At 43.5% G+C, this 21,158-nt stretch overlaps 1 protein-coding gene across 4 annotated transcripts in view; it reads right to left on the bottom strand.

Annotated features, from left to right (window-relative positions):
* Positions 1–21,158, bottom strand: part of PHACTR2 (phosphatase and actin regulator 2) — a 146,657-nt gene that overhangs the window by 67,877 nt on the left and 57,622 nt on the right. The window contains exon 1 of one of the 4 annotated variants that reach the window (XM_074896471.1): positions 14,871–15,056. The exons of the other annotated variants lie outside the window; for them this stretch is intronic. Within the exon in view, the coding sequence (XP_074752572.1) occupies positions 14,871–14,913 (43 nt within the window). The 5' untranslated portion in view covers positions 14,914–15,056. Of the gene's footprint in view, positions 1–14,870; positions 15,057–21,158 lie in introns of those variants that run through there. 4 annotated transcript variants of the gene reach the window in all.

Raw genomic sequence — 21,158 nt, 5'->3', positions numbered from 1 at the left:
GGGAGGGAGTGGCAACTTTCACCCTGAGTGGGACCCAAAAAGGGACTGGTGCATCACACCATGCAGCTCCTGCCCCGGGGCGAGCACTGCCCACGCGTGGCAGCTGCTGGACCAACGGCAGCCCAATGTAGTGGCCCTGGCTTCTCCCTTACAAATAGAAGGTACAGAAGGACATTGCTGGCTAGCCATACTAAACCTTTCACATGCAGTGCTCATGTGATGTAAGGTGTTTTGGGGAAAAATCTGAAACTGTGACAAAAACATATAAACACCACATAAGTAAAATTGAAGATTTCCGTGTTATTCTTTGGTAGGAGATATTCTGTATATCAATAAAGCTGTATAATACAAGGAATGTATGTAAGCAACAGCACAGACTGACTCAGGTTAAAAAAAATGCTAGAAAAGCATCATTAACCTTTAACTGAATATTTTCTTGTTCTAGAAGGAATAAGATTAAATTAAAACCAATTGTTAACTGGCTCTCTTTTTGAACTCCTGTGTAAGATCAGGAATATACTAAACTTGAACAGCAGAGGTATGCATGATGTAACTAACTCAAAGGTTTTTTGGCAGACCTGATGACATTTCATGCTTTTATGAAGAGCAGTCATTGGGAACCAGTTCTATAAGAATTTTCACTTAAACCAAAACGATTCAGCTCCATGTTTGTGAACATGTATATGGCCCATATCAACAGGACCACATGTCACCTTGGCATTTGAAACGCTGCCCTACAGGGTTTGGACAGGCTTTGGCATGGGGAGGAACAGCTTGGCTGAGCACCCAAGTGGCCACCCACTGCAAGTCAGCCCCCGCCAGAGCAGCTCAGCAACTCTGGAGCAACCTACTGAAGGGTAGGGTCCATGGACTGTGTCAGGGTCCCAGGGAAAATGTGATCCTATTTCAGGTAACACCAGCTCTGAAGAGGATGAAGAGCCTTCAGATGTCATCTTGAAGCTTCCAGTCCAAACAGTCTCTTTCCCATCGAGCTCCATCACCAACACTGGCTTCCCACTCCAATCAGCCCCTACACTAATTTTAAACTTCTGTCTTTTAACCCACTTGAGAATCAGAGGTTCGAGTGGACTTTTAACTACATTTCAGTTCAACACAGACGTCTAAAGTATAACTGCATGTTAAGTTTAGCTTTGAGAAAAATTAAGAAGAAAAAAATAACAATAAGAAAAAAACAATGCCTTACTACAGCACACACATATTCTTCAAACTCAGAAGAAGACAAAAGACTCTATCTTAACTTACTTGTGTGTTAGGAATACCATGGCTTATCACTAATACTGCACAATTTCAAGTAGAGCAGTAAGCCCCAGCTGTGGCTCACGGGGATGCACGGTGCCCCTCCCTAGCCATGGCAGCACCCTGAGCTCAGTGCCTGCTCCCCAGGGAGGTGACCGAGCATGGGAAAACACAAATATAAAGTGTCTTTTGCTATTTGTGCAGATGAAAGCTCTTCCTTACTGTAACTGCTTTGGAGTCCAGAGTCCAGGCTGACTTTGGGAAAGGACCTTTGCCTCCACATAACATTCTAATGATCCCACCTATTTCACAACTAAAACAAGTCAGAACTTAAATCCAGAGCTAAATGTACAGTGGCAGAATACTGTCCTCAGTGTGCTTCGGCCAAGCTGTTGAAAAGAATGCAATCTTAATTTTATATGAAGTCAAAGTACTTTTTTGGGGTGTATCTGGATGTCGTTTTTAAGCACAAAACTACCTGCCAGTAGGAACAGATAAGTAACCGGTGAAAACACTGGAAGGACAATAATTAAAGAACATAAGTGTAGGGTTTTGTGCAAGTAAAATTTCTCATCAATAATTTCACTGACACTTTAATATGGGTGGCTCTCTTTTCAGGCAACAATAGCAGCACTGGAGGAAATGCAGGGCTGTATTCACAAAACTGAAGGATTCCATTTACCTCTTATGGCATCTACTCAGAACTGGGCAGGCCCAGAGCAAATCCCTGCTATTGAGGGGCTCTTAACTTACGCCTATCCTAAACCTACCTTATTCTACTATCAGGGAGCTCTGGGGAGAGTTGCTCCATCTCTCAGTTTCTCTCATGCCACTGAATTCATGTACCCATCCTACAACTGCAAACAGTTCTCTATGTCTAAACCCAGTTGCTGCTATGAGAGCTCCGGATTCTCTATTTTAACTGTTAAGAGATGAGAAATATTTTGAAAAATTGTCACAGTTTTCTTGAAAATTGTGCTACTGAAATTTACAGCAAAATACAAACTATAATCTGATGCTAAAAACTTCTGCAAGTATATGTGACTGTATACCTATGTGTATCTGTCAGTAGGCTTCAGCCATAATTCTTGGGTTAGGAAAAAAATGTTCCTGTAAATATGTCAGAAAAAAACCCATCAATATGATGCCACCAAGAATTGCACTGAGCTATATTAATGGTTGGCTTTCTCACATAACTTCATAGCAAGCTGCTGGGCTAGAGAGGGCTACCAGAAGTCCTCATAAAAGACTTTTCACTTTGCTACCTGTCTTGAAGGATCACCTCTTGCATTGCCTCAGCCCTAGTCAAACTTCCCTCCTTTTTCTCTCACCCCAAACACATCTTTTTTTTTCAGCCCTAAAGAATGAAATGGTTTTTGTTTATCTCAAAACTTTTGCTACCACACCATATGTTAGGGAAAAAAAAAAAAAGGCAAAAATGGTATGTGCAAAGATTGAATTAAAAAGAAAGATACAGAGTAAGACAAAATCAGCTTCTCTAGATACACATTTTTTCTCCACATTTACATCTGGGCATGCAAGTAATCCCTTAAACCAGAATGAATAGGCTCCATGCTGGTATTATTTTTATGTGATTAAGCTGCCTGGTATTTATTTGTTTTTAAGAAAAGGATAATTTAATCAGTAGTGCTGCATGTGTTCTTCCTCCACTCTCCCCTCACTCCATGTGGAATTTACTTCATAAAGAGTAAAAAAATAAACTGAAAGAAACCTCTGACCCCATATATACAGAGAGTGCATCAATTCTTAGGGGATTAAAAAAAAAAAAATTACAAAAAGACACTGGCACTCAGTTCTGCCCTGCTGGTATATATTCCCCGAAACAAGCCCTCGGGGAAAACAGATTGCCAATTCCGCTAAACAGTAGCATTCCCATCCAGGGACTATCAGGGTGCAACGATGTTATCTGCTAAACCACAGGCAGGAAGGGTCTGAGGAGGCTGCTCCCCTCCAAAAGCTAAAGGAAGAATTGGCCACAGCAGCAGGTTAACTCACTAGCTGTCACTGGCTACCCTCCACCACTTCAAACCCACTTAACAGAGGACTTTTTTGGGGGGGTGGGCGTGGGGTGGGGTGTCATCTCATCTTCCGCAGATGTTTCTTGCAAAGTTTTTCCTCCTGTGGTTGAGGAAACCCTGCATGCACTGTAGGCTGAGCAACGGAGAGAGAGAGAAATGTTTTCTTTACAAACAGATCCCTTAAGGACGGCTGGTTGAAAGGTACAAACACAAAAATTCATGACCTGACTTTGTTCACTTGTGGTTAACTTTGTCTATGGCTTTCAGGTCTGGCTTGCTCCATCTGTAGGGAGGTGAGGGGATGACAAGATTTAATTATCACACCATACCATTCTCAGGACTCAGCTCACAGAATAGCTGAGAGTTGGGAGACGCGAACCCTTCCAGATCATGTCATGGTGATAAGCTGCGGCCTTTATTGTTGCACACTAACAGATCTTGCTGAATTTGCACTCAAGAAGTTAGGAAAGGCTTGCACGTTAGCAGGGCTGAGCTGAGGGAAGGTAACTTCTGTCTACGGAACGGTAAGCACCTGTGGTGCATCTTCAGCCACTGCAGCCATTTCCAAACTAATAATCGGCCTGTACATTAGGTACAGCGTGTGGTGCTATACATCAACTTCTAATATGTCCAGTTTCTCCTGTTAACTAGAAAAACCTGTGAAGTCCCAAACCTTTGCTTAATAGTTTACAATGTATTGAAAATAATGCTTATCTTTTAGAAGCTTTCTAGTGGCCTAGTTCTGTATTCTCAAGGTTTTTTTCATCTTTCATGGATGACAGCTAGAAAGGTACATTCTTTTTTCTTCTCCTCCTTTCAAAAAGATATGATCCTAGAGATTCAATACTGACATTAAATATTTTTCTCTTTGAAACACTTTTATTATGCATTTCAAACTAAGCTACAGTTTCCAGGTGCAGTAAATAGCTCAGAAGCAAACTGTTTGTCTTGCTGGGTCTGGCTGAAACATGCCCTCCTCCTCTTCTCCCCCCTTGCCTCCAGTAGTGATGGGAAAATTAAATCATCAGGAGGAGCACTGCCAGAGGGGAGTTAAGAGAGGTGTTGCTCTAAGTGTCCAAGATACTCAGGTTTTTCCGTTTCAGGTCTCCATGAATTCCCCCAAACTTTTCCAACAAAACTTTTCTTCCTCTCTTCAGAATTGTGTTTACTCTGTAACAGGACACAGTTACATTACGGTATTGTCCAACAAAAGGCTTTAAAAGCAAAGTGTCATGGTCACATAGTTTCTGCAATGCTTTGTAAATTAACATCTCTCTCTCCTGCTGGCTCATGTTCTGCTACTCTCTGTGACTCTCTCCTCCAACTAAAGCATTGGCCATTTTTCATTTCTGCTTGGTCCTTGTCCAGCTCTTGACAAGCTGGCTTTATCCACAGTTTTAGCTGTCCATTTTACTGTTCTGTCCCTTGCACAGACACAGTCTCTTCCATATCTCACCATCAGGCCTTATCTATTTCTTCCATACCCTATTTCCATGTGTCAAGAGCAGCAATAGTCAAGTAAGAAACAACGAGAGCATCTTCTTCAATTAAATCTGGTGTCTTCTTGTAAGAGTCACACTAGTCTTCTAAAACTTTTCATTTCAGGAATTTAAGCACAGGAACTACTCTGCAATTAGTGCAATTGTTTTAAATTATGAAGATTTTTAATTTTAATTGTTAGTACTAATATTTTTCTTCTTTTTAGCACCTGAACAATTCACTGAAAGAGGAGAACCATGCATGGTGGTATAACATGTAGGACAAGAAAACCACTACACCCTTCTCTGTATCAACATAAAAGAGGCCAGATTAGCAGTGCACTAGAACACTGCTTCACATTTTCAGAACAAGAATATTCTTAGCATCCATGCCAAAACCAACACTTCCTTCCCCTCAGAAATGCAATAAATCTATAAAACTCCATGAAACAAACCAGTAATCTTCAGACACATTGAATGAATTTACAGGAAAGGAAATGCACAGCCAGTTTTGAATTATTACCAATGAAATAAAATTATAACACATTATATATGTATAATTCAAACATGCCCAGTTTCTTGGCAATGAACTAGTTTTTCTCCTTGTAAAGACAGCTAGTATCTAAAAATCATTTCCCACCAGCTTACAACAACTTTAACTGGTTACGTGAGTCAAACTACTTGACTGAATCCCACTGAATCTGTGTTTCATAAGCATGCAATGAAAGTGTCATTTCTTTGTTGACTCATCCAGGAACTGGGGAAAAAAAAGGAGGAAAAAAAAAAACAAACATGGGAGATTAGTTTTCAACCTGGGCGACTTTATCTTGCTTGTTATGACATAAATGCTTCAGGTAAATTGATCTCTGGGGATTATAAGCAAGAAAATCAACTGGGAGAAAAGTTCCCCAAAGGGCCATCCCTTACTATTGAGAGTCACGCCATGTTTTTAACTCTGGGTGCTGCTGCATTGGTGAACTTCACCAGTTTGATGCCCAAGCATTAGAAATCTCTGTGCATCCCTTGACGTGAGAGATCTACAAGCCATGCAGAGGCTGGTAAGGGCCTCATGGGCAAACGCTGGTTAGGAGTATCTTAAGCATCTCTCTCCCTACAGTATCTGCAAAAACTGACTTGGGGTACAGACTTATATAACCCAAGGCTACAGCATCATTGCTCTTCCATGAACTGCTATGCCTTTTGGTATCCACGCAACACCACACACTGACTTATACGGGTATCTAGAATAAATCAGCAGAGGCCGCAGCTTGCTGGGGATGCAGACATGGATACTGGCACACAGAGCTGGCTTCCCAGCTCCTGGTTTGAGAAGGAAGACGACTGGTGCACTCAACTGCAGCAGGCTGAGCTGGAGTGCAGAGCCCGGATCCTATCACTGTGTGGTTTGTTTCTTCAGCATGCCATCCTCTCCAGTGACAGACTGCCCTCCCATGAAGCTTCCCAGGCATTCAGACCCGATTTCACTCATGACAAGTGCTATTTTACTTCATTCAGCTGGCTACCAAACAGAAGTTGGGATCCAAATCCCTCTCTGTTGTCTGACCTCACTCTGCAGCCACACAGGCCGAAGGCAAGAGCCCTCTTCTTCAGTGGAAAAGGTCAAGCAAAATGACAGTAATTTTAGTGTGCATCAACAAAGCTCTGGGTTGCCAACCCCAGAAATACAACCAGGGGTGACAAATCCCCAGTTAAGAGTTAATTTTCTGAGCTGAAGATTCAAGCATTAAAGAAAAATTCTTAACCCTGGAAAAGACTCCCTGTGCACCTCTAAGTCTTGTCAGTAATGGCTTAAGCTGGAAATGTAAATTATACGATCGCAGTGAAAACAATAAGTTTCATGGTCTATCACAGTTATTCTAATTGTGCAAATTACCTATGTAGCTTAAATCAATAAACATTAGAGTCTGTCCATGTTTTTCATGAATTACTTCTAGACTATAAACTATGTGATTTCTTTGCATGGAGCAGTAGTAGCCCAGGCTAAAAGCCCAACCAGCATCTAAGGTCTCTGCGCCATTCTTGGACTTTTCCTGAGCAACACATTAAAACATTCAGATCCACAAAACACAAAAAAGATTAAATAACATTGAAATGAGGACAGTCCACCTGCATGACTAGGATTTGCTGATGGTTTGGGCAGTTGGTCAGAGAAGACATCCTGCAACACTAATAAAAAACCCCCACATTCTCAGGGCTGAGGGATGCGGCTTATGTTTGGGAACAGAACTGGTTTTGCTCACAATTTCAAATGTTACCATCACAGTCTTAAGTCTGCTCAGCAAAACATCACTCTAATTCATATGAAACAAAAGCAGGAATCAAAGAAGAAAAAGGCAACACACCCCTTGCTGTTTACATCTTTTCATATAAAATTTAATTTTCACAAAGCCATCATTTACACAGGATTCTGTATTAACACTCTGATCTGCTAAGTAACAAAGTGTTATCACAGTTTTATAGAATTATATAGAAGAGCATTGTTTGACATGCCCATGTCAACTCCTTATCAATACAAAACAGACAGCAAGTAATTATCTTCATCTTTTTTTCTCATTTTACTTGCACGCAACCTGACAGCATACCTTAGACTTCCATACAACAATGGAGCAACATAGACCCTCATTTCTCCTAGATTTTTTCCCCACTTACACTGATCATCACAGATGTTCAAAGTAGTGAGATGACACAAATGTAAATAAGACTTCCATTTTTGACAGAGACTTATTTCCAAGTGTCCAAAAATCAAGTCAGGGACAGAAGAAATTCTCTCCTATGTATTGACCTTGTATAAAGCCTGCAAGAAATCCAAGTCTTAAATCAGATTTCCTAATAATGAGCCTCCACATGATGGACAGAGGTAATTGCATTGTCTGTGCAGCCTGTTAGTCCAAACCACACTGTGGACTGCAAACAGCCAAGGTTCAATTGATTTACATATCGTAATATTTAAATCCAAAACAAAACAGGGGGAATAAAAACAAACCCAAAAGAGAGAACACCCAGCACTGATACCTATGTGATTCTGGTCAGAGACAGTGAGAAGAGAAAACCATCCATCTCCACAGCCTGCATCACCTGGATGTTCACAGTGACCTTCCTACACAGTTTGTACTGAACCATTTCTATCTCACAACACTGTAGGAAACTCTGGAGCCCCACTGTCATTTACATTTGTCCCAAAATACACCTGACAGTCTAGGGGTCGTAGAGTTAACCTAGAGGAGGGGATATAAATGACTTGATTTCATTCTTTGCCTTTAATTTTGGTTTGGGGGTATAAAGTAAAATAAAAAAGCCCTCGCTCTCTGCCTATCTTCCCTACTGATTGTACTCATATTTTCTTTCCCTTCCTTCTTCAGTTATGCACATATTTTAAAATCAATACCTTCATGTGGCTTGAAACCAGACCCGACTGAAGGCTTCTCAGCAGCAAAACTGAATTCTGTCAACTCAGGGACACAGACAAAACTGAACTGCCTCCTTCCCCGACACACACCTACACCCTGGCTGATGTCTGAGCAGGGGCACCGGCAGGCACCCTCGCTCTCCAGGATCTGACAGTGACAAAACAGAACAGAGCCACCGCTACCTGTTACTAGAGACATTTTATCATCACCAGCAAATTACCTCCTGTCTTTTTTCCTATGCGTAGCACTGGCCCTGCCCAGATCTACTTGAATCAAAATCCTTCCCTATCAGAAAAAGCACAGGATCAGGAATCTCCCTGATGACAGCTAAAGAAGGCAATGAATGCACGCTTCAGAAACGACTTCTACATATGGGACTGAATGGCAGTTGGTTGGGGTACTTCTGTGGATCAGAAATATTTTTCTAGCCACTGTTAATATTTAAATACAACAGGCAGAAAGAAGTTCTGGAAGCAGGCTGTTCACTGAAGTATTTTTTAGAAATCCATCAGTGATTGACACAAGGCATTAAGTGCACTCTATTTTTTTAATAATTTTCATTATGTTTTAAAACAATAAACTAAAGTGAAAAATAAATCCAAACCCAGAACTGATTCAGAAGTATTTTTCAACAATGCCACTGTTTCTTCATTTTTTTTTAAATCTCAAAAAGTGTCCAAAATGAATAAAGGACAACTGTACATAATAAAATAATATAAAGACATAAATGTCCAAGTCTTCTCTGCTTTTAATAGGTGGGACTGTGATAGAGCTCAAACACTGACAAGGACTTGGGAGCTCTCTGGTTTCCTCCTGGCTTGTCTTAGGTGCCATCCCACCTCCTTATGCTCAGTTTTCCCATTTAAATCAAGGAACATTACAAAAAGGACTGAAAAGTGTTTTGAAATCCATAATAGAAAACACCACCTAAGAATAAGGCGATATGAATCAGGAGCAGTACAAAAGCTGGGGAGGAGGATGTAGGAAGGATGGACAACTGATTCAAGGGGTGGCTGAGATCCAACTGAGTGGGATCAGTTGTCAGTGGGGCTTAGCATAGGGGACTCATGAGGAAACAAGATCTCCTGTGAGCTTTTCACCTGGGGGGAGTATCAAGGTGGTCGTCTGAGAAGACAACCCTACACAAACACAGCCAGCCCGTGGGGCTCTGCTGCCCTGCCCTCCAGTAGCCAGCTCTAGTTCTCCTTGTGGTAGATGTAGAAGCTGATGATTAACACTGTGAACAGGTGATTAGTGGCTACCAAACATCAGGGCATGAAGGCATCTCAGCCAGCATGCCTGACATGAAAGGTCATGTACCCTGACAGGTAAATAAGAATTCCTGGTCATCCCTGAAGCAGCCTCAGAGTGAGAAGTGGTAAGACACTGGCATGGAACCTGTTGAGCACTAGGCCTTTATTTTCACACACACATGTTCCTGTGGTTGTGGTTCTTGTGGTGTGGCTGGTCCTTCATGTCCTTACAAGATCTTTGCTCTCGGCCATGCCCCTTAGCAGAGGCTCAGATTGCAACCTCCTCTGCAGTGAGGTACTGCTACAGCTGAGGAGCTCGGTCCGGGCCAACCAGCAGCAACCGCTACGGCAGCAGGGGCACGGTTTTGCTCCGGCAGATCACAGAGTATACAGCAGCACCCGTGAACACAGAAATACATTTTGTATTTTATAAATGTGTTATATTTAAAAGTGTGTACAGCTTTTTCTCTATAAACAGTGATTCATCCCACATGCTCACACTTGGACTCTCACCAACAGCACAAATCAGAATCATGGCTTTGGGTGCTGAGACCTACACTTTCAGCAATTGCTATTACTTTTTATATTTCAGCTCAAGACACACAAGGACCAACCTTTTAAAAGAGCTCTTGCTCTTCCCATTAGTAGCAGGCAAATTTGTGGCTGCCCATTCCATCTGAAAACATGGCCTTTTTATGCCTTTGACTAGCTATGTAAAATATCCACTCAATCAGCCCAAAGTCTGAGGCAAAATGCCTGCTTAACCCAAATTCTGGAGCTGTCACAATTGCAGCCCCATCTGACAACACTGGTAGCATGAGGAAAGTGTTTCCCAATGCTCAAGATTCACAAAACCTTAAAAGCTTTGGAACGTAACTTTAGCAGTAACTGAAAATAGAGTTCCCTTTACATTATACTCATAACTCTTCCATAACTTACAAAAGCACGAAGAAGGGGAAAAAAAGGAATAGGATTGCCAGTGCAGTATTACAAGGGTTCAGCCTCAAAAGCCCCAGCCAATTTAAACCTCAGGGAAAAAAAAGAAAGATAAAGTGCTCTGCCCAGAATGTCCTCTGTGGCCTTGGACAAGTCATTTAGGGCTTCGTATCAAATGGGACTTGGCATTTCAGCTCAGTATCTCTGCTTTCCACTTTTTCAAGTGCACCAATAACCAAAATGACCAGCTAACAGTTGTGTTGTGAGTAGCTCACCGCACCTGTAAATGCTTTGAGATGTCCTCCTGTAAAGTGCAATGATGTCTGAGTTCTTCCACTTTCGAAGGGAAGAGAAGCTGGAGGAGAAAAATCAACTTCATTTTTTCCCTCATTAAGAATTATTACTGTAAGGGCTTGCCTGCATATTCAGATTCATAGTGGACTGAGTCAGAATCAGAATTTAAGTCCATGGCTGAGTATCTCCATGTCTAACTCCTCAGGAACGGAAGAGCTTGCTCCAGAACAGCACCCTCAGTAAGGCTCACAAGTAGCTACTACAGAAGAGCACTACTGAAGTAACTTCTCTTATTAAACAAGTCCTGAAATTGCTGCGCTGATAACCAATTACTTTGTTTACCACCACCTAGAGCTGCTGAAATGAATACTAGTTTTCCATTTCATTTCAGGATTAAAATCAGGCTGCCCAGTTAAGGCAGTTACAATTCCTCTGCACAGACACAGGTGAAGCTGCCGTTTCCTTGCCAATGAACAGGAAATCCCATAAAGCCAAGAGAGATGAAAAGGAGCAGTCTGGGAAACATGCTCACTTCTGACCTACGAGAATCATTTCACCGAGTGCCAAGGTCAACAAACAACAGGATCCCACCAGTGACTGCTTTCATCTCGTGGGGGGAGCTGGGTGGAAAATGGTTTTCCTGTGCTGTTGGAAGTACATTTTCATGTCCTTGGAAAAACTTTGGATGAAACGCAAGCCTGACAATTTGTGCTCTGTTTCTGTAAAACGTATACGACAAGAGGAATTCCCACCCACTCCAGAGCAAATAGGCTCATGGATTACGTACTTGGTGCTGCAGGTCAGCACAGGGATCTGACCCCGGCCTTCAACTGGCCCCGCTGAGCACCCTGACCATCAGGGCAAGAGGTTCCCGAGACCTTCTCTTTGCAGCTTGTCCTTCCCCTCCACATACCCTCTGCTGTGCTCCACAGACTCCGTGCTGAACTGCCTGACCTCTTCCTAGGAACACTGGTAGGTCTGTTTTCACTGCAAATTTCATTCTCGACAAGGCATCACTATTCAAGAAGCAACAAAAATCTTTTACCACCTAACTAGGTCTGCTTTTGAGTGTTATCTTCCCAATATGCTGATCATGTTTCCACTTGAGGACCTGGCTGTTTCCCAGTACTGTGGCCAGTACTGAACTACCCAAGAACAAATCCAAAGAGGAAAAAAGATTGAAAAAAGTGCACAGCTCTGCTGCCCTTTTGATAAGTTGTAGATCAGAAAGCAGAAGTGACAGCCTTTGCACATGATGGCTGATAACCCCCAAAAGCACTGAACTCCAGCCAATGAATCACGTCCCGCCAGGCGTGGGAAAATCACAGAAGAGGAAGGAAGATGAACAAGGACAGGACGCACACCTCCTTTTCCACATATCTGCATTGTCTATACTGCCTTCCCAAGCCCCTCTTGAAATCACTGTTCACATTTGTTAACCATGACAAACAACAAACAAGCTTTAGAAAATTTATCTAAATGACTAAAAAGCTGGAACCAAGGAGGAGAAGTAGCAAAGGATTGCCTGGTGGGTGTCCACAGACAGCTAAGAGCTTCTTTGCTGCCCATCTACCCCTCATAGTTATGGGAGATGATTAAAGCCCTGTTCCTCCTGTCCAACAGACTTCCACACCCACTCTCTCACAGCTGATGGCAAACTCGAGCAAGAGAGCATCGCTACCAAAGAAAGTTCCAATGGGGCACTAAAATCTGATTCTTCTTCTCTTTAGAGGCACTCCAATGATACTGTCCGGTACGAGTCTACATTTGTCCAGTCAAGACAGACTTCGAGTTTCATGGCTAGGCCTTAGTCTTGCGCTTAACCCAATGGGAAAGTGTCACTAGGACTGTGGTCTGTTTAAGTACTTCAGCATATATTTCCCTTTCCAAGAGTAAAATCTTTCATTTAAGGTAAATCTTAAAAAAAATAAAAATCAATGCAGGTCATTGGCTGGAGTCCATACTGACTACTGTATTATGCATATATTTTATCTCTTCTAACACTCCTTGACTTTCAGGAAAAATATTTTATTTCAGTTTTCTACATTAAACCGTGTTCACCTTATCGGTCCACCCAAAGGCCCCATGGTGATTTACTAGTAGTGCCCTCCCTGGCACCCAGCCAATAGCCCCTCCGAACCCTGTGGGGGCACAGCAGGGGCAGGATCTGAGCCCTTGCAGGCTGGCATGGCTGGGGAAAAAAAAGGGAGTGAACAGGCAAGTAACTTCTCACAGCTGCTTTTGTGTGGCTCACTGGGGATCTGAATGCACTATTGATTCCTTAGCACTAAACCAGATTTGTAGCCCCTGTGTGTGCAAGACAGGGATCTCCTTCAACTCTAATCTCCAGCAGCTGTCAGAGACTTAAATGGCTTGTAGTTGGCTGGCATGCCAAAATCAGCGAAGGTTTTAGGACTACTTGCCTAAGGGGCACGTCTGAACTGGAACCAATGGAAGTCATTCTCTGCCCTGATCAGAGCTGGGTGGGGCTTCCCAAACTTTGCAATGTACTATAAGCATTCAGACCATACCTGCACAGCAGGCTAGAGAAAACAAATGACTGCACCCTCAAGAATCCATGCCACCATGAAACCTACCTGCCCCTGTGGTTTCTTGTTGAGGATGTACCCTCCCAACATTTTCAACAGGCCTGAAAATGCAGTGGGATTGCTCTTCTGTGGAACCTCCTGAAGGCACCACCAGCATCTCATCCCAAGTGTAGTGCTCTTAAAATGGTGGTAAATAGAATTTACTTGGCAATGTTGAGGTAGCATCACCATAATTTACACGTTCAGAAAACTGTCTCTTGCTCCCAGTTGAAAACTTTGGTTTCAGTTAGAAAAGAATTCAAGGGTGACTTTTTTCTTTTAGCTAAAATTAGAAATCCAGCCCAGTTATTGTCTGCTAGCGTTCTGCCGAGGGAACACGAGCACCACAGTCAGCACTAGTCAAGACACAGGACCCCCTCCAGGCAAAATACTCTCACAATAGACTTTTGCACATAAGAGTTCGGACACATTTTTGTACAGGAAGTTTAACAAAAACTTCTACCCAGTCCATCTGTTTCCTTACATCTGTTTCCCGACGCCTACCTCGATATAATTCTAACATGCTGGCTGGGTGAAACCTTCAACATGATGGTGAAATTTATTGGAAATGGTCAAATTGCTCTTTCGTGCAACGTTTGGCAGGAGAAGAAATCATTCAAGATTTAGACTGGGATGGTATAACTGGGAAGTTGTACCACAGACAACACAATGGAGCTTTTCTGAAAAGATATGTTATTACTACAACTATTATTTGAAGCACCGGTGAAGAAAACAAAAGGGGAAGACGAAAGTTGGTTGCACTGTCTCCTGTTCAGAAAAACATTCCCATATCAAGAGCAATAAGCAAATTAAGAATAAAGTTCAGCCTTCAGAATTAAAGTCTACAGCAGGATTTGGTGGTGGGGTTTTTTTGAAGTGGATGCAAAGGAAATAGGCATTGAGGAAAAACATGCGTGCAGTGACATTGTCGCAGGAAACTTCAAACCTCGCTGGAGTTAATTTAGATTCTACATCCTATTACTGTGGGAAGAGACCCGCTCTGTTTTTCAGTAATTAAAACACACCGGGTTATCCTAACATGCCTCTAAACAGCATTCCCAAGTAGTTCATACTATCTTCAAAAAGTTGCAAACAGCTAGGGCTGGTTTACTGGGGGGCGGCGGGGGGAAAGTTCCACTCACACGCTATTTATTTATTTTCAATAGTCTGCTTACACATAAAATGTCCTGGAGCCAAAAGCAACCAGATGGGCGGGTTACTAGCCGCGCTGCTGGGCGAGGTGCCAGAGCTCCTTTCCTTCTCACCCCCCCCCCTCCCTTTTTTTTTTTTTTTTTCCCCCCCTTCTTACTTAGTTATTAAATGGGAAAAAAGGAGCCCCAAGCTCCGGGGATGGGGGGGCACCGCGGAGCCCCTCACCCCCCGGCACTGCCGGGCAGGGCACCGTGGGGCCGCCGCGCTGCCCGGCCGCTCCCCCCCGCCAGTCCCGCTGCTGTCCGAGGGCACGGGCGGGCGGCAGCAGCAGCGCGGGCACCGCACCCCCGCCCCGGGCATCGCACCCCCTCCCCGGGCACCGCACCGCGCCGCCGCCGGGACCCCCCGGCCGCGCCGTCCCGCCGCCGGCGCCGCCGGTACTCACCGCTGGCCGGCTCGGGCAGTGTGGAGACCGAGGTCTGGCCCATGGCTTGGCCGGGAGGCGCTCACGCCGCCCGCGGGGCGCGCAGCCTCCGCCGCGGCTGGTTCCGGGGGGCCATCGCACTTTCCGCCGGGGCCGCTCTCCCCGCCGCGCCGCCCGCCGGCTGACGGGGGCCGGCTGCCCCCGCGGCGGCGGCGGGCCGGCGCCTGCCCGTCATGCCGCCGCGCTGCCGGGCCACCGGTCGGAGCGGGGCCGCGGCCGCAGCTCCGCGGCACCCCCCCACGCCCCCCCTCTTCCTCCCCGGGCCCCGGGGCGCCGCCTCGCCCTCGTCCGGCCGCCGGGGGGGGGGGGGCTGCGGGGGGCCCCGCTCCGCTGCGCCGCTGCCTGCCCGGGTCCCGGCTGCGGGGCCGGGGCGCGGGAGGAACTGTCAAGAGTCTTTAACAAATTAGAAAAAAAAAAAAAAAGAAAAAGAAAGAAAGAAAGAAAGAAAATCCACCCTTAATTATACGGAGGTGGGGGAAGGAGGGGGCTTGCTCGGCGGGCCGCCCCGCCCCGCTACGTCCCAAGCCCCTGCCTGACCCCGGCCCGTCTCCGAAGTCCAAAACGTTGGTCCAGACTTAAGCCGCTGTCCACCCCTGCTCTGAAGGCGCAGGGCAAACGTGTGACAGCTGCAGGGAGCGACCCCCCCGCCCCGCTCCCAGGCGCCCGGCTGCTGGGGGCTGCTAACAGGGCTCTCCTGCTGTCACGGGTGGGCAGGGCAGCTCGGGGGGTCGCTGCGAGCCCTTGGATAGCTGTGACGGGCGGGGGGTGTCCGGAAAAAAGCCCAGCCCTCGCCTCTCCCGCAGGTGCAGAATCGAAGACAGGACCACCTTTAATTCTGAAAGAAAGTGGATAGTCTAAGACAGCAGCATCCAGACATTGCTCTGCCGTAACAAGGGACGAGAAGGGACATCATCAGTTGGATAAATTATTGGGGAAGATGGGGAGAAATAGAGCTTGTGCACAGCACAAGGGCAAAAGGAACAAAGGTTTGCCTTTTCTTAATTCATAACCTTGGTCTAAGCAGTGATACACACTTAATGCTAGAGCAAACAGATAACCAGTGACACAAAAAAGAAAAAACCTCAAGTGCCTAATAGCTATTGACATACAGTATCTAGAAACAAGCTGGGAGATGCATATAGATCACAGGAAGACACTCAAGGCTGATCTAAAGAACATACTAAAGAACATCTGTTAGCAAGACATACAATGAAATTACTGTATTTTTGAGTGGCCTAGAAATCCTAGAGGGGTTGGTTGAAGAGATCTCTGACCTGCTGATCTTTGCATGTGTTGGCACCGTGGTGATGTTTCAGGAGATGAAGAACTGGGTTAGTGTGGGGCCCGTACTCGGGAAGCAAATGGAGTACCATGGGGAGCTGCCCTCTGGGTAGTCTGGCATCAGCCACGGGCAGAAGAGATGTGGCTGTCAGCTAACACATGGAGAATAGAGTACAACTAACACTGGTCTTCATGTTTTTTAATAGAAAATAGGTCTTGGTAAACAGGTCTTTTATTTCCTTGTTTTATATGATTATAGACTAAATTGCCAGAGGTATGGGCTTGAGTGTTGTTGACTTCTGCCAGGTGCTTCATTTAGTAAGAGAGAAAAAAGTGAGGACAACACAAAATTAATAAAGCACAAACATATCAAGAACTAAATGAAAAGCAGATTAATTGTCCAAGTAGCACTGGCATTTAATGAGGGTGTTTCTGTTGGGGAGCTGTGGGGAGGCTCTTCAGTGTTTTCCTTTAAAAGACTAAATAAATCACCACTGGCAGCAATTTTACATGGAGTAAATATTACCAGAGTGATAATGATGACAAGACAGTCACAGAGTTATCTGGATTATTTAATAAACTCTGCTCTTTCAAACAATTAAGTTTTAATAGGGTCAAAAGAAGAAAAAAGTCAGACTTGCAGGATGGAGCAACACAGTCTACAGGGCCAGGGAAGGTATCTTAGTAAGATGTTCCATGTCGGGGTTCAGAGGAATTCAACATGAACTCTGAGTGAGCTATTGCTGTTACAAAAAAGAGCCAATATTCACGTACAGATGTGCCAATAGGAAAGGGGTAGGCAGAAATCCCATTACATCGTCACGCTTTTTATCAGACAAGAAGTGCTGTGCCATGTCCAGTGTTGTCTGCTCCTTAAAAAAGTGCTGGATGATGTGGGACAGCTCAAAAGAGATCCACAAGGTGAGATGGAAAGCGCAGAAAGTGCTCTCCAGCAACAGGCTCGCAGAAGGCTGGTGCCAATGCGCTCGGGAAAGACTGACACGTTGTGTGTTAACCTAACAGTGCCTTTGTGAGGAGAGAATAGCATTGCAGCAGTTCTGGGCATTCAAACACGGACGCAAGGCTCTTTACCTGACAACTCCAAATCCAGGCCCCGTACAAAGCACAGAGTTGGAGTGGGGGTAGTACAGAGGCACCAGGCTGAATTACAAGGTGGGAGTGAAGGGGAAGGTAGGTGGTCCCTTCAACAAGACGAAAGGCTTTTGGAAGGGCAGCTTGTTGAACATCCAACTCCAGTCACTTAGTTTTCAGGAGAGTTTTTTGCATAGATTCCCCACGTTTATGTTTCTTACCTTGAAAAACGATTTTTAAAGGGTTTGTTTTGAGAAACTCGAGTAACCTCTTTGGAGTCACTCGTAAACAGGAACATAAAAGTGTTCTCGTCTGCCCCTGGTGAATCTCATTAATTTTATCAAAGGAATTTGTGTTCCCCTGCTACGTAAAAGCCCAGTTTACAATGCAGAAGTATATATCATCTGTCTGCAACAATTCCTGTGAAGTAATAAACTCCTCAATGTCGATTTGTAAGCTGATAAAATGGGTATAGTTATCACATCCTCCACTGTAGTTGAAGTAGTTGCCAATATCTTTTGTTTTGGTTCTTGTGTTTGTTTGTGTTTTTTTCTTTGTGAGCTAACTGATGGTGGTGACTTTCATTTATATGTTTTCTCTGCAGCCACTTCATTTTTAAGGGTTCTATCTTCATACCTCAGTGATGCTTAGTGGTATGTTGCAGAACTAATCAGATACCGTTACTGCTTTAGAAAGTAGGGGATGGCAGTTCTAGTAGGGAACACAAATGTTAATTTATAGCACTAACAGATTCTAGGCATCATGTTGTATAGAATAAGAAAATTAAGCTTCTGCTCATAAAAGTTTACCCAAAAGAACAACTTGTAAGCAAGAAATAATTTGCTTGCAGTAGAAAATTTAAAGGTCTTACTAAGGCGATTTTTATTCATGACACACTAGATACTGGCAGCATCCAATACTATCATCATAGATTCTTTATTCAACTTTTGTAAAGTGGGCAAAAAGAAATACTTTATCTTGATCCTGAACAGGGAATATTAGTAGAATACATAAAATAGTCCACACAACAGTTACATCCCTTTGCTTTATTTCCTGTGTAAAGATGCAAAGGGGCAATGTAATATGTATCTCAAGACTACTCACAGTCATTTATGATCATCAAATTAGAAAAAAAAAAAAAAAGCACTTTTCTGCTTAGCTCCTGCTTTTTAAGCCATCTCATTTAAGAATTCAGCTTAAGACTCACTGACGGGAGGGAATGAACCCTGAATCCTCAACATGGTATGAAAAGACATCTACCAGTGTGACCTATGAGAGAAACTGGACTGTTGAAAGTGAGGATGTATTACATTTTTCCTGTGTAGAGCTGTATTTATGTAATTGCCTCCACACAGAAGGGATCCTACTGACATTCCCATATGAGCATCCACACAAAACACATAGTATTTGGTTGTCTGCAGACTTTTATTCTGCTGTATGATAGAGATATTTTAATGCGCGCATTAGATTTCTTGCCATGTTAGTAATTGGTGTTTATGACAGTTACAAGTTTAAGGATATGATGATGTTTGATAACAACCGATTCTAGCAGAGATTTGAGATTGCAATTATGTAGATAAAATGCATTTTTATTGGGTATGTTTTTTTTTTTTTTTTTTAGGATTTAGATTGCTTTATCTATGATATTCCGCTTGGCCTTTGAACAACTAATAGGATGAGGCACAAATGGAATTCCCAGCAATTTGGAGTTATTATAGTCTTCTGGGGTTTCTCAAAATCCACAATTGCAAGCAAAACAAAAATGGCCTGGGAAGAGAAAAGTGAGAATTTCAGGATTAAAATTTCCATGATCATTTTAGCCAGGGCTAATCTTATACTGAAGGTAATGCTACAACAAGATGCTAAAACATGCATGTGTCTTCTATCAGATGGGGAAGCGGAGGTTCAGCTGATGGGTAGAACAGGTGCCAGTAAAATGTGCCAGACTGTTCTGACACAACACCAGCATCAGTGGGGTTCCTGGACCCAGTGTCCCCATTAGATTTCAGATTTCAATGTCAGTAGTAATACCGCAGTTATCCAATTGCCTCATGCTATGTGAACATTTCTTCCCTTCTTGTCCCAAGTTATGGTGTTGGGTACTGTAGTGAGTACTCCTAAACGGATACTTTGCTGTCCGCCAAGAATGGAAATCTTCCACCAAAAGAGGAAGAATAGCTTCTTCATGATCTGCAGCAGTGTTTGTAAAACAAGAATACTGCACATGTATAAATGGCTGGTGTGAGATCTCTTCACGGAAGAGAATGTAAAAAATTGTTCCCAAGTCAGAAGGAAATGATCTATCTCACATATCAAAGAGCAAATTCCTTCCTATCAATAAAGCTTCAAAGACAACTGTTTTTCAGTGTGTTTACTATACTGGGACAATGGATGGCAATAGATGACCTACAATTTATAGGATGCTGTTGTCCGGTCTTCAGAGTTCTACAGGCTTATGTAAAATAAAGAGGCATTTTAGAAAGGTGAATTTATATTACTCTTCCTTCAGTCACCAAGATTAATTTATGGCAATAAATATAACAGAAACTATAAGGAGGGGGTATCATATTTAATCCCAGGATTTGTAATGCAGAACTGGCAAGCATGTTCAATCTTATAACGGGAAAAACAAAAGTTACCTTATCAAGATAAACCAAGAGGATGGCACTGAGTCCAAAACAGAAATGATCCAGACAGGTCATTTCTTGTGTGGTCCTCCCACCCCTCCACACCCACTCACAACTCCTGTCAGTTTGCAGAACTGCTGGAAGATGAGCAGCACCATGTCCTGCAGGTTGCAGAGCTGTATGATTCCATGAATGAAGCAAAGGTTATAACACGAACACACATAAGCAAGAAGCTATTTTTTTTAGTCATGGGTCATGCTAACGTTTCTAACAATGACATTGTATTTGTACCTGCTTGTGGAGAACTTGCAGTTACAAAGGGGAGGAGTTTGGGGAGGGCACCACCAAAATCAGTTTATCTGCTTCAGACTAGAACATCAGCTGCAGCTGAAGAAAAAGCTAATTCTGTTTTCTGGGAAACTGAATGCAGTTCTTAAACTGGCACTGTTAAAATAAAATCACAGGAATTATACTGTTTTGTATCGGCAATTTAGGCCATTTCCTTTTAATAACTAGGGCTTTTTATAATAACCCTAGACTATTCTCCCATTTAGAAATATTTTTATGTGTCCTTTTTAAAAAGGCTGTTGTCTTTGCAAGTGATCATTACAAATCTTCCTTCCTCAAAAAAGCCCACTGTACAAACTATCTACATAGTAGAATGGAAGGCATCTATACAGAACAACTGACTGAGAGAAGCCTGCGTAGTTCAGTCTCTCAACTTGGAAGCTAAGGGTTCAAAGCCTTGGACCAGAGGAGTTAATATGCAAATCAGGGCTGTTCTAATTAAAACATACAGCTGACATTTTTTTGGATGAGATTTGCTTGCTCAGATTAAGACTGCATTGGGAGACAGGTAGCAAGGCCCTTACCTATAGAAGATCTGAGAGGGTCTGAGTTGTTTAGTATTTGGGTGATCTCAACTCCTGTTTCAATGTTTGTTCTTATTTATCTGTACCAGCTCTTTGCCATCACAGGTGGGAAAAGAGTGCAGCTGGGCAAAATCCTTCCTGGTGATTTGGCAGAGGCAAGTTTTCCTTCTGCTCACAAATTATCTGCAAATAGCTTATGCGCTTGTGAACTTGTTTGCTACTCTAAATTATTCACCTTAACAGTTTGTAAGCCAATTTCAGACACTGGGAAGCAGGTAAACAATTCATGGCCACAGCAGTTCAATAATTTATCATCCAGGCTGTGAGCTGGGTGCCCTCAGCTGTAGGCCTCCCTTTGTGCTCTCTGACTTGGGGGT

This window comes from Athene noctua, chromosome 1, assembly GCF_965140245.1.
Source record: "Athene noctua chromosome 1, bAthNoc1.hap1.1, whole genome shotgun sequence".
Lineage (NCBI taxonomy): Eukaryota > Metazoa > Chordata > Aves > Strigiformes > Strigidae > Athene > Athene noctua.
Note: the sequence above shows the minus strand (reverse complement) of the source record. Positions and strands in the feature narration are given on the sequence as shown.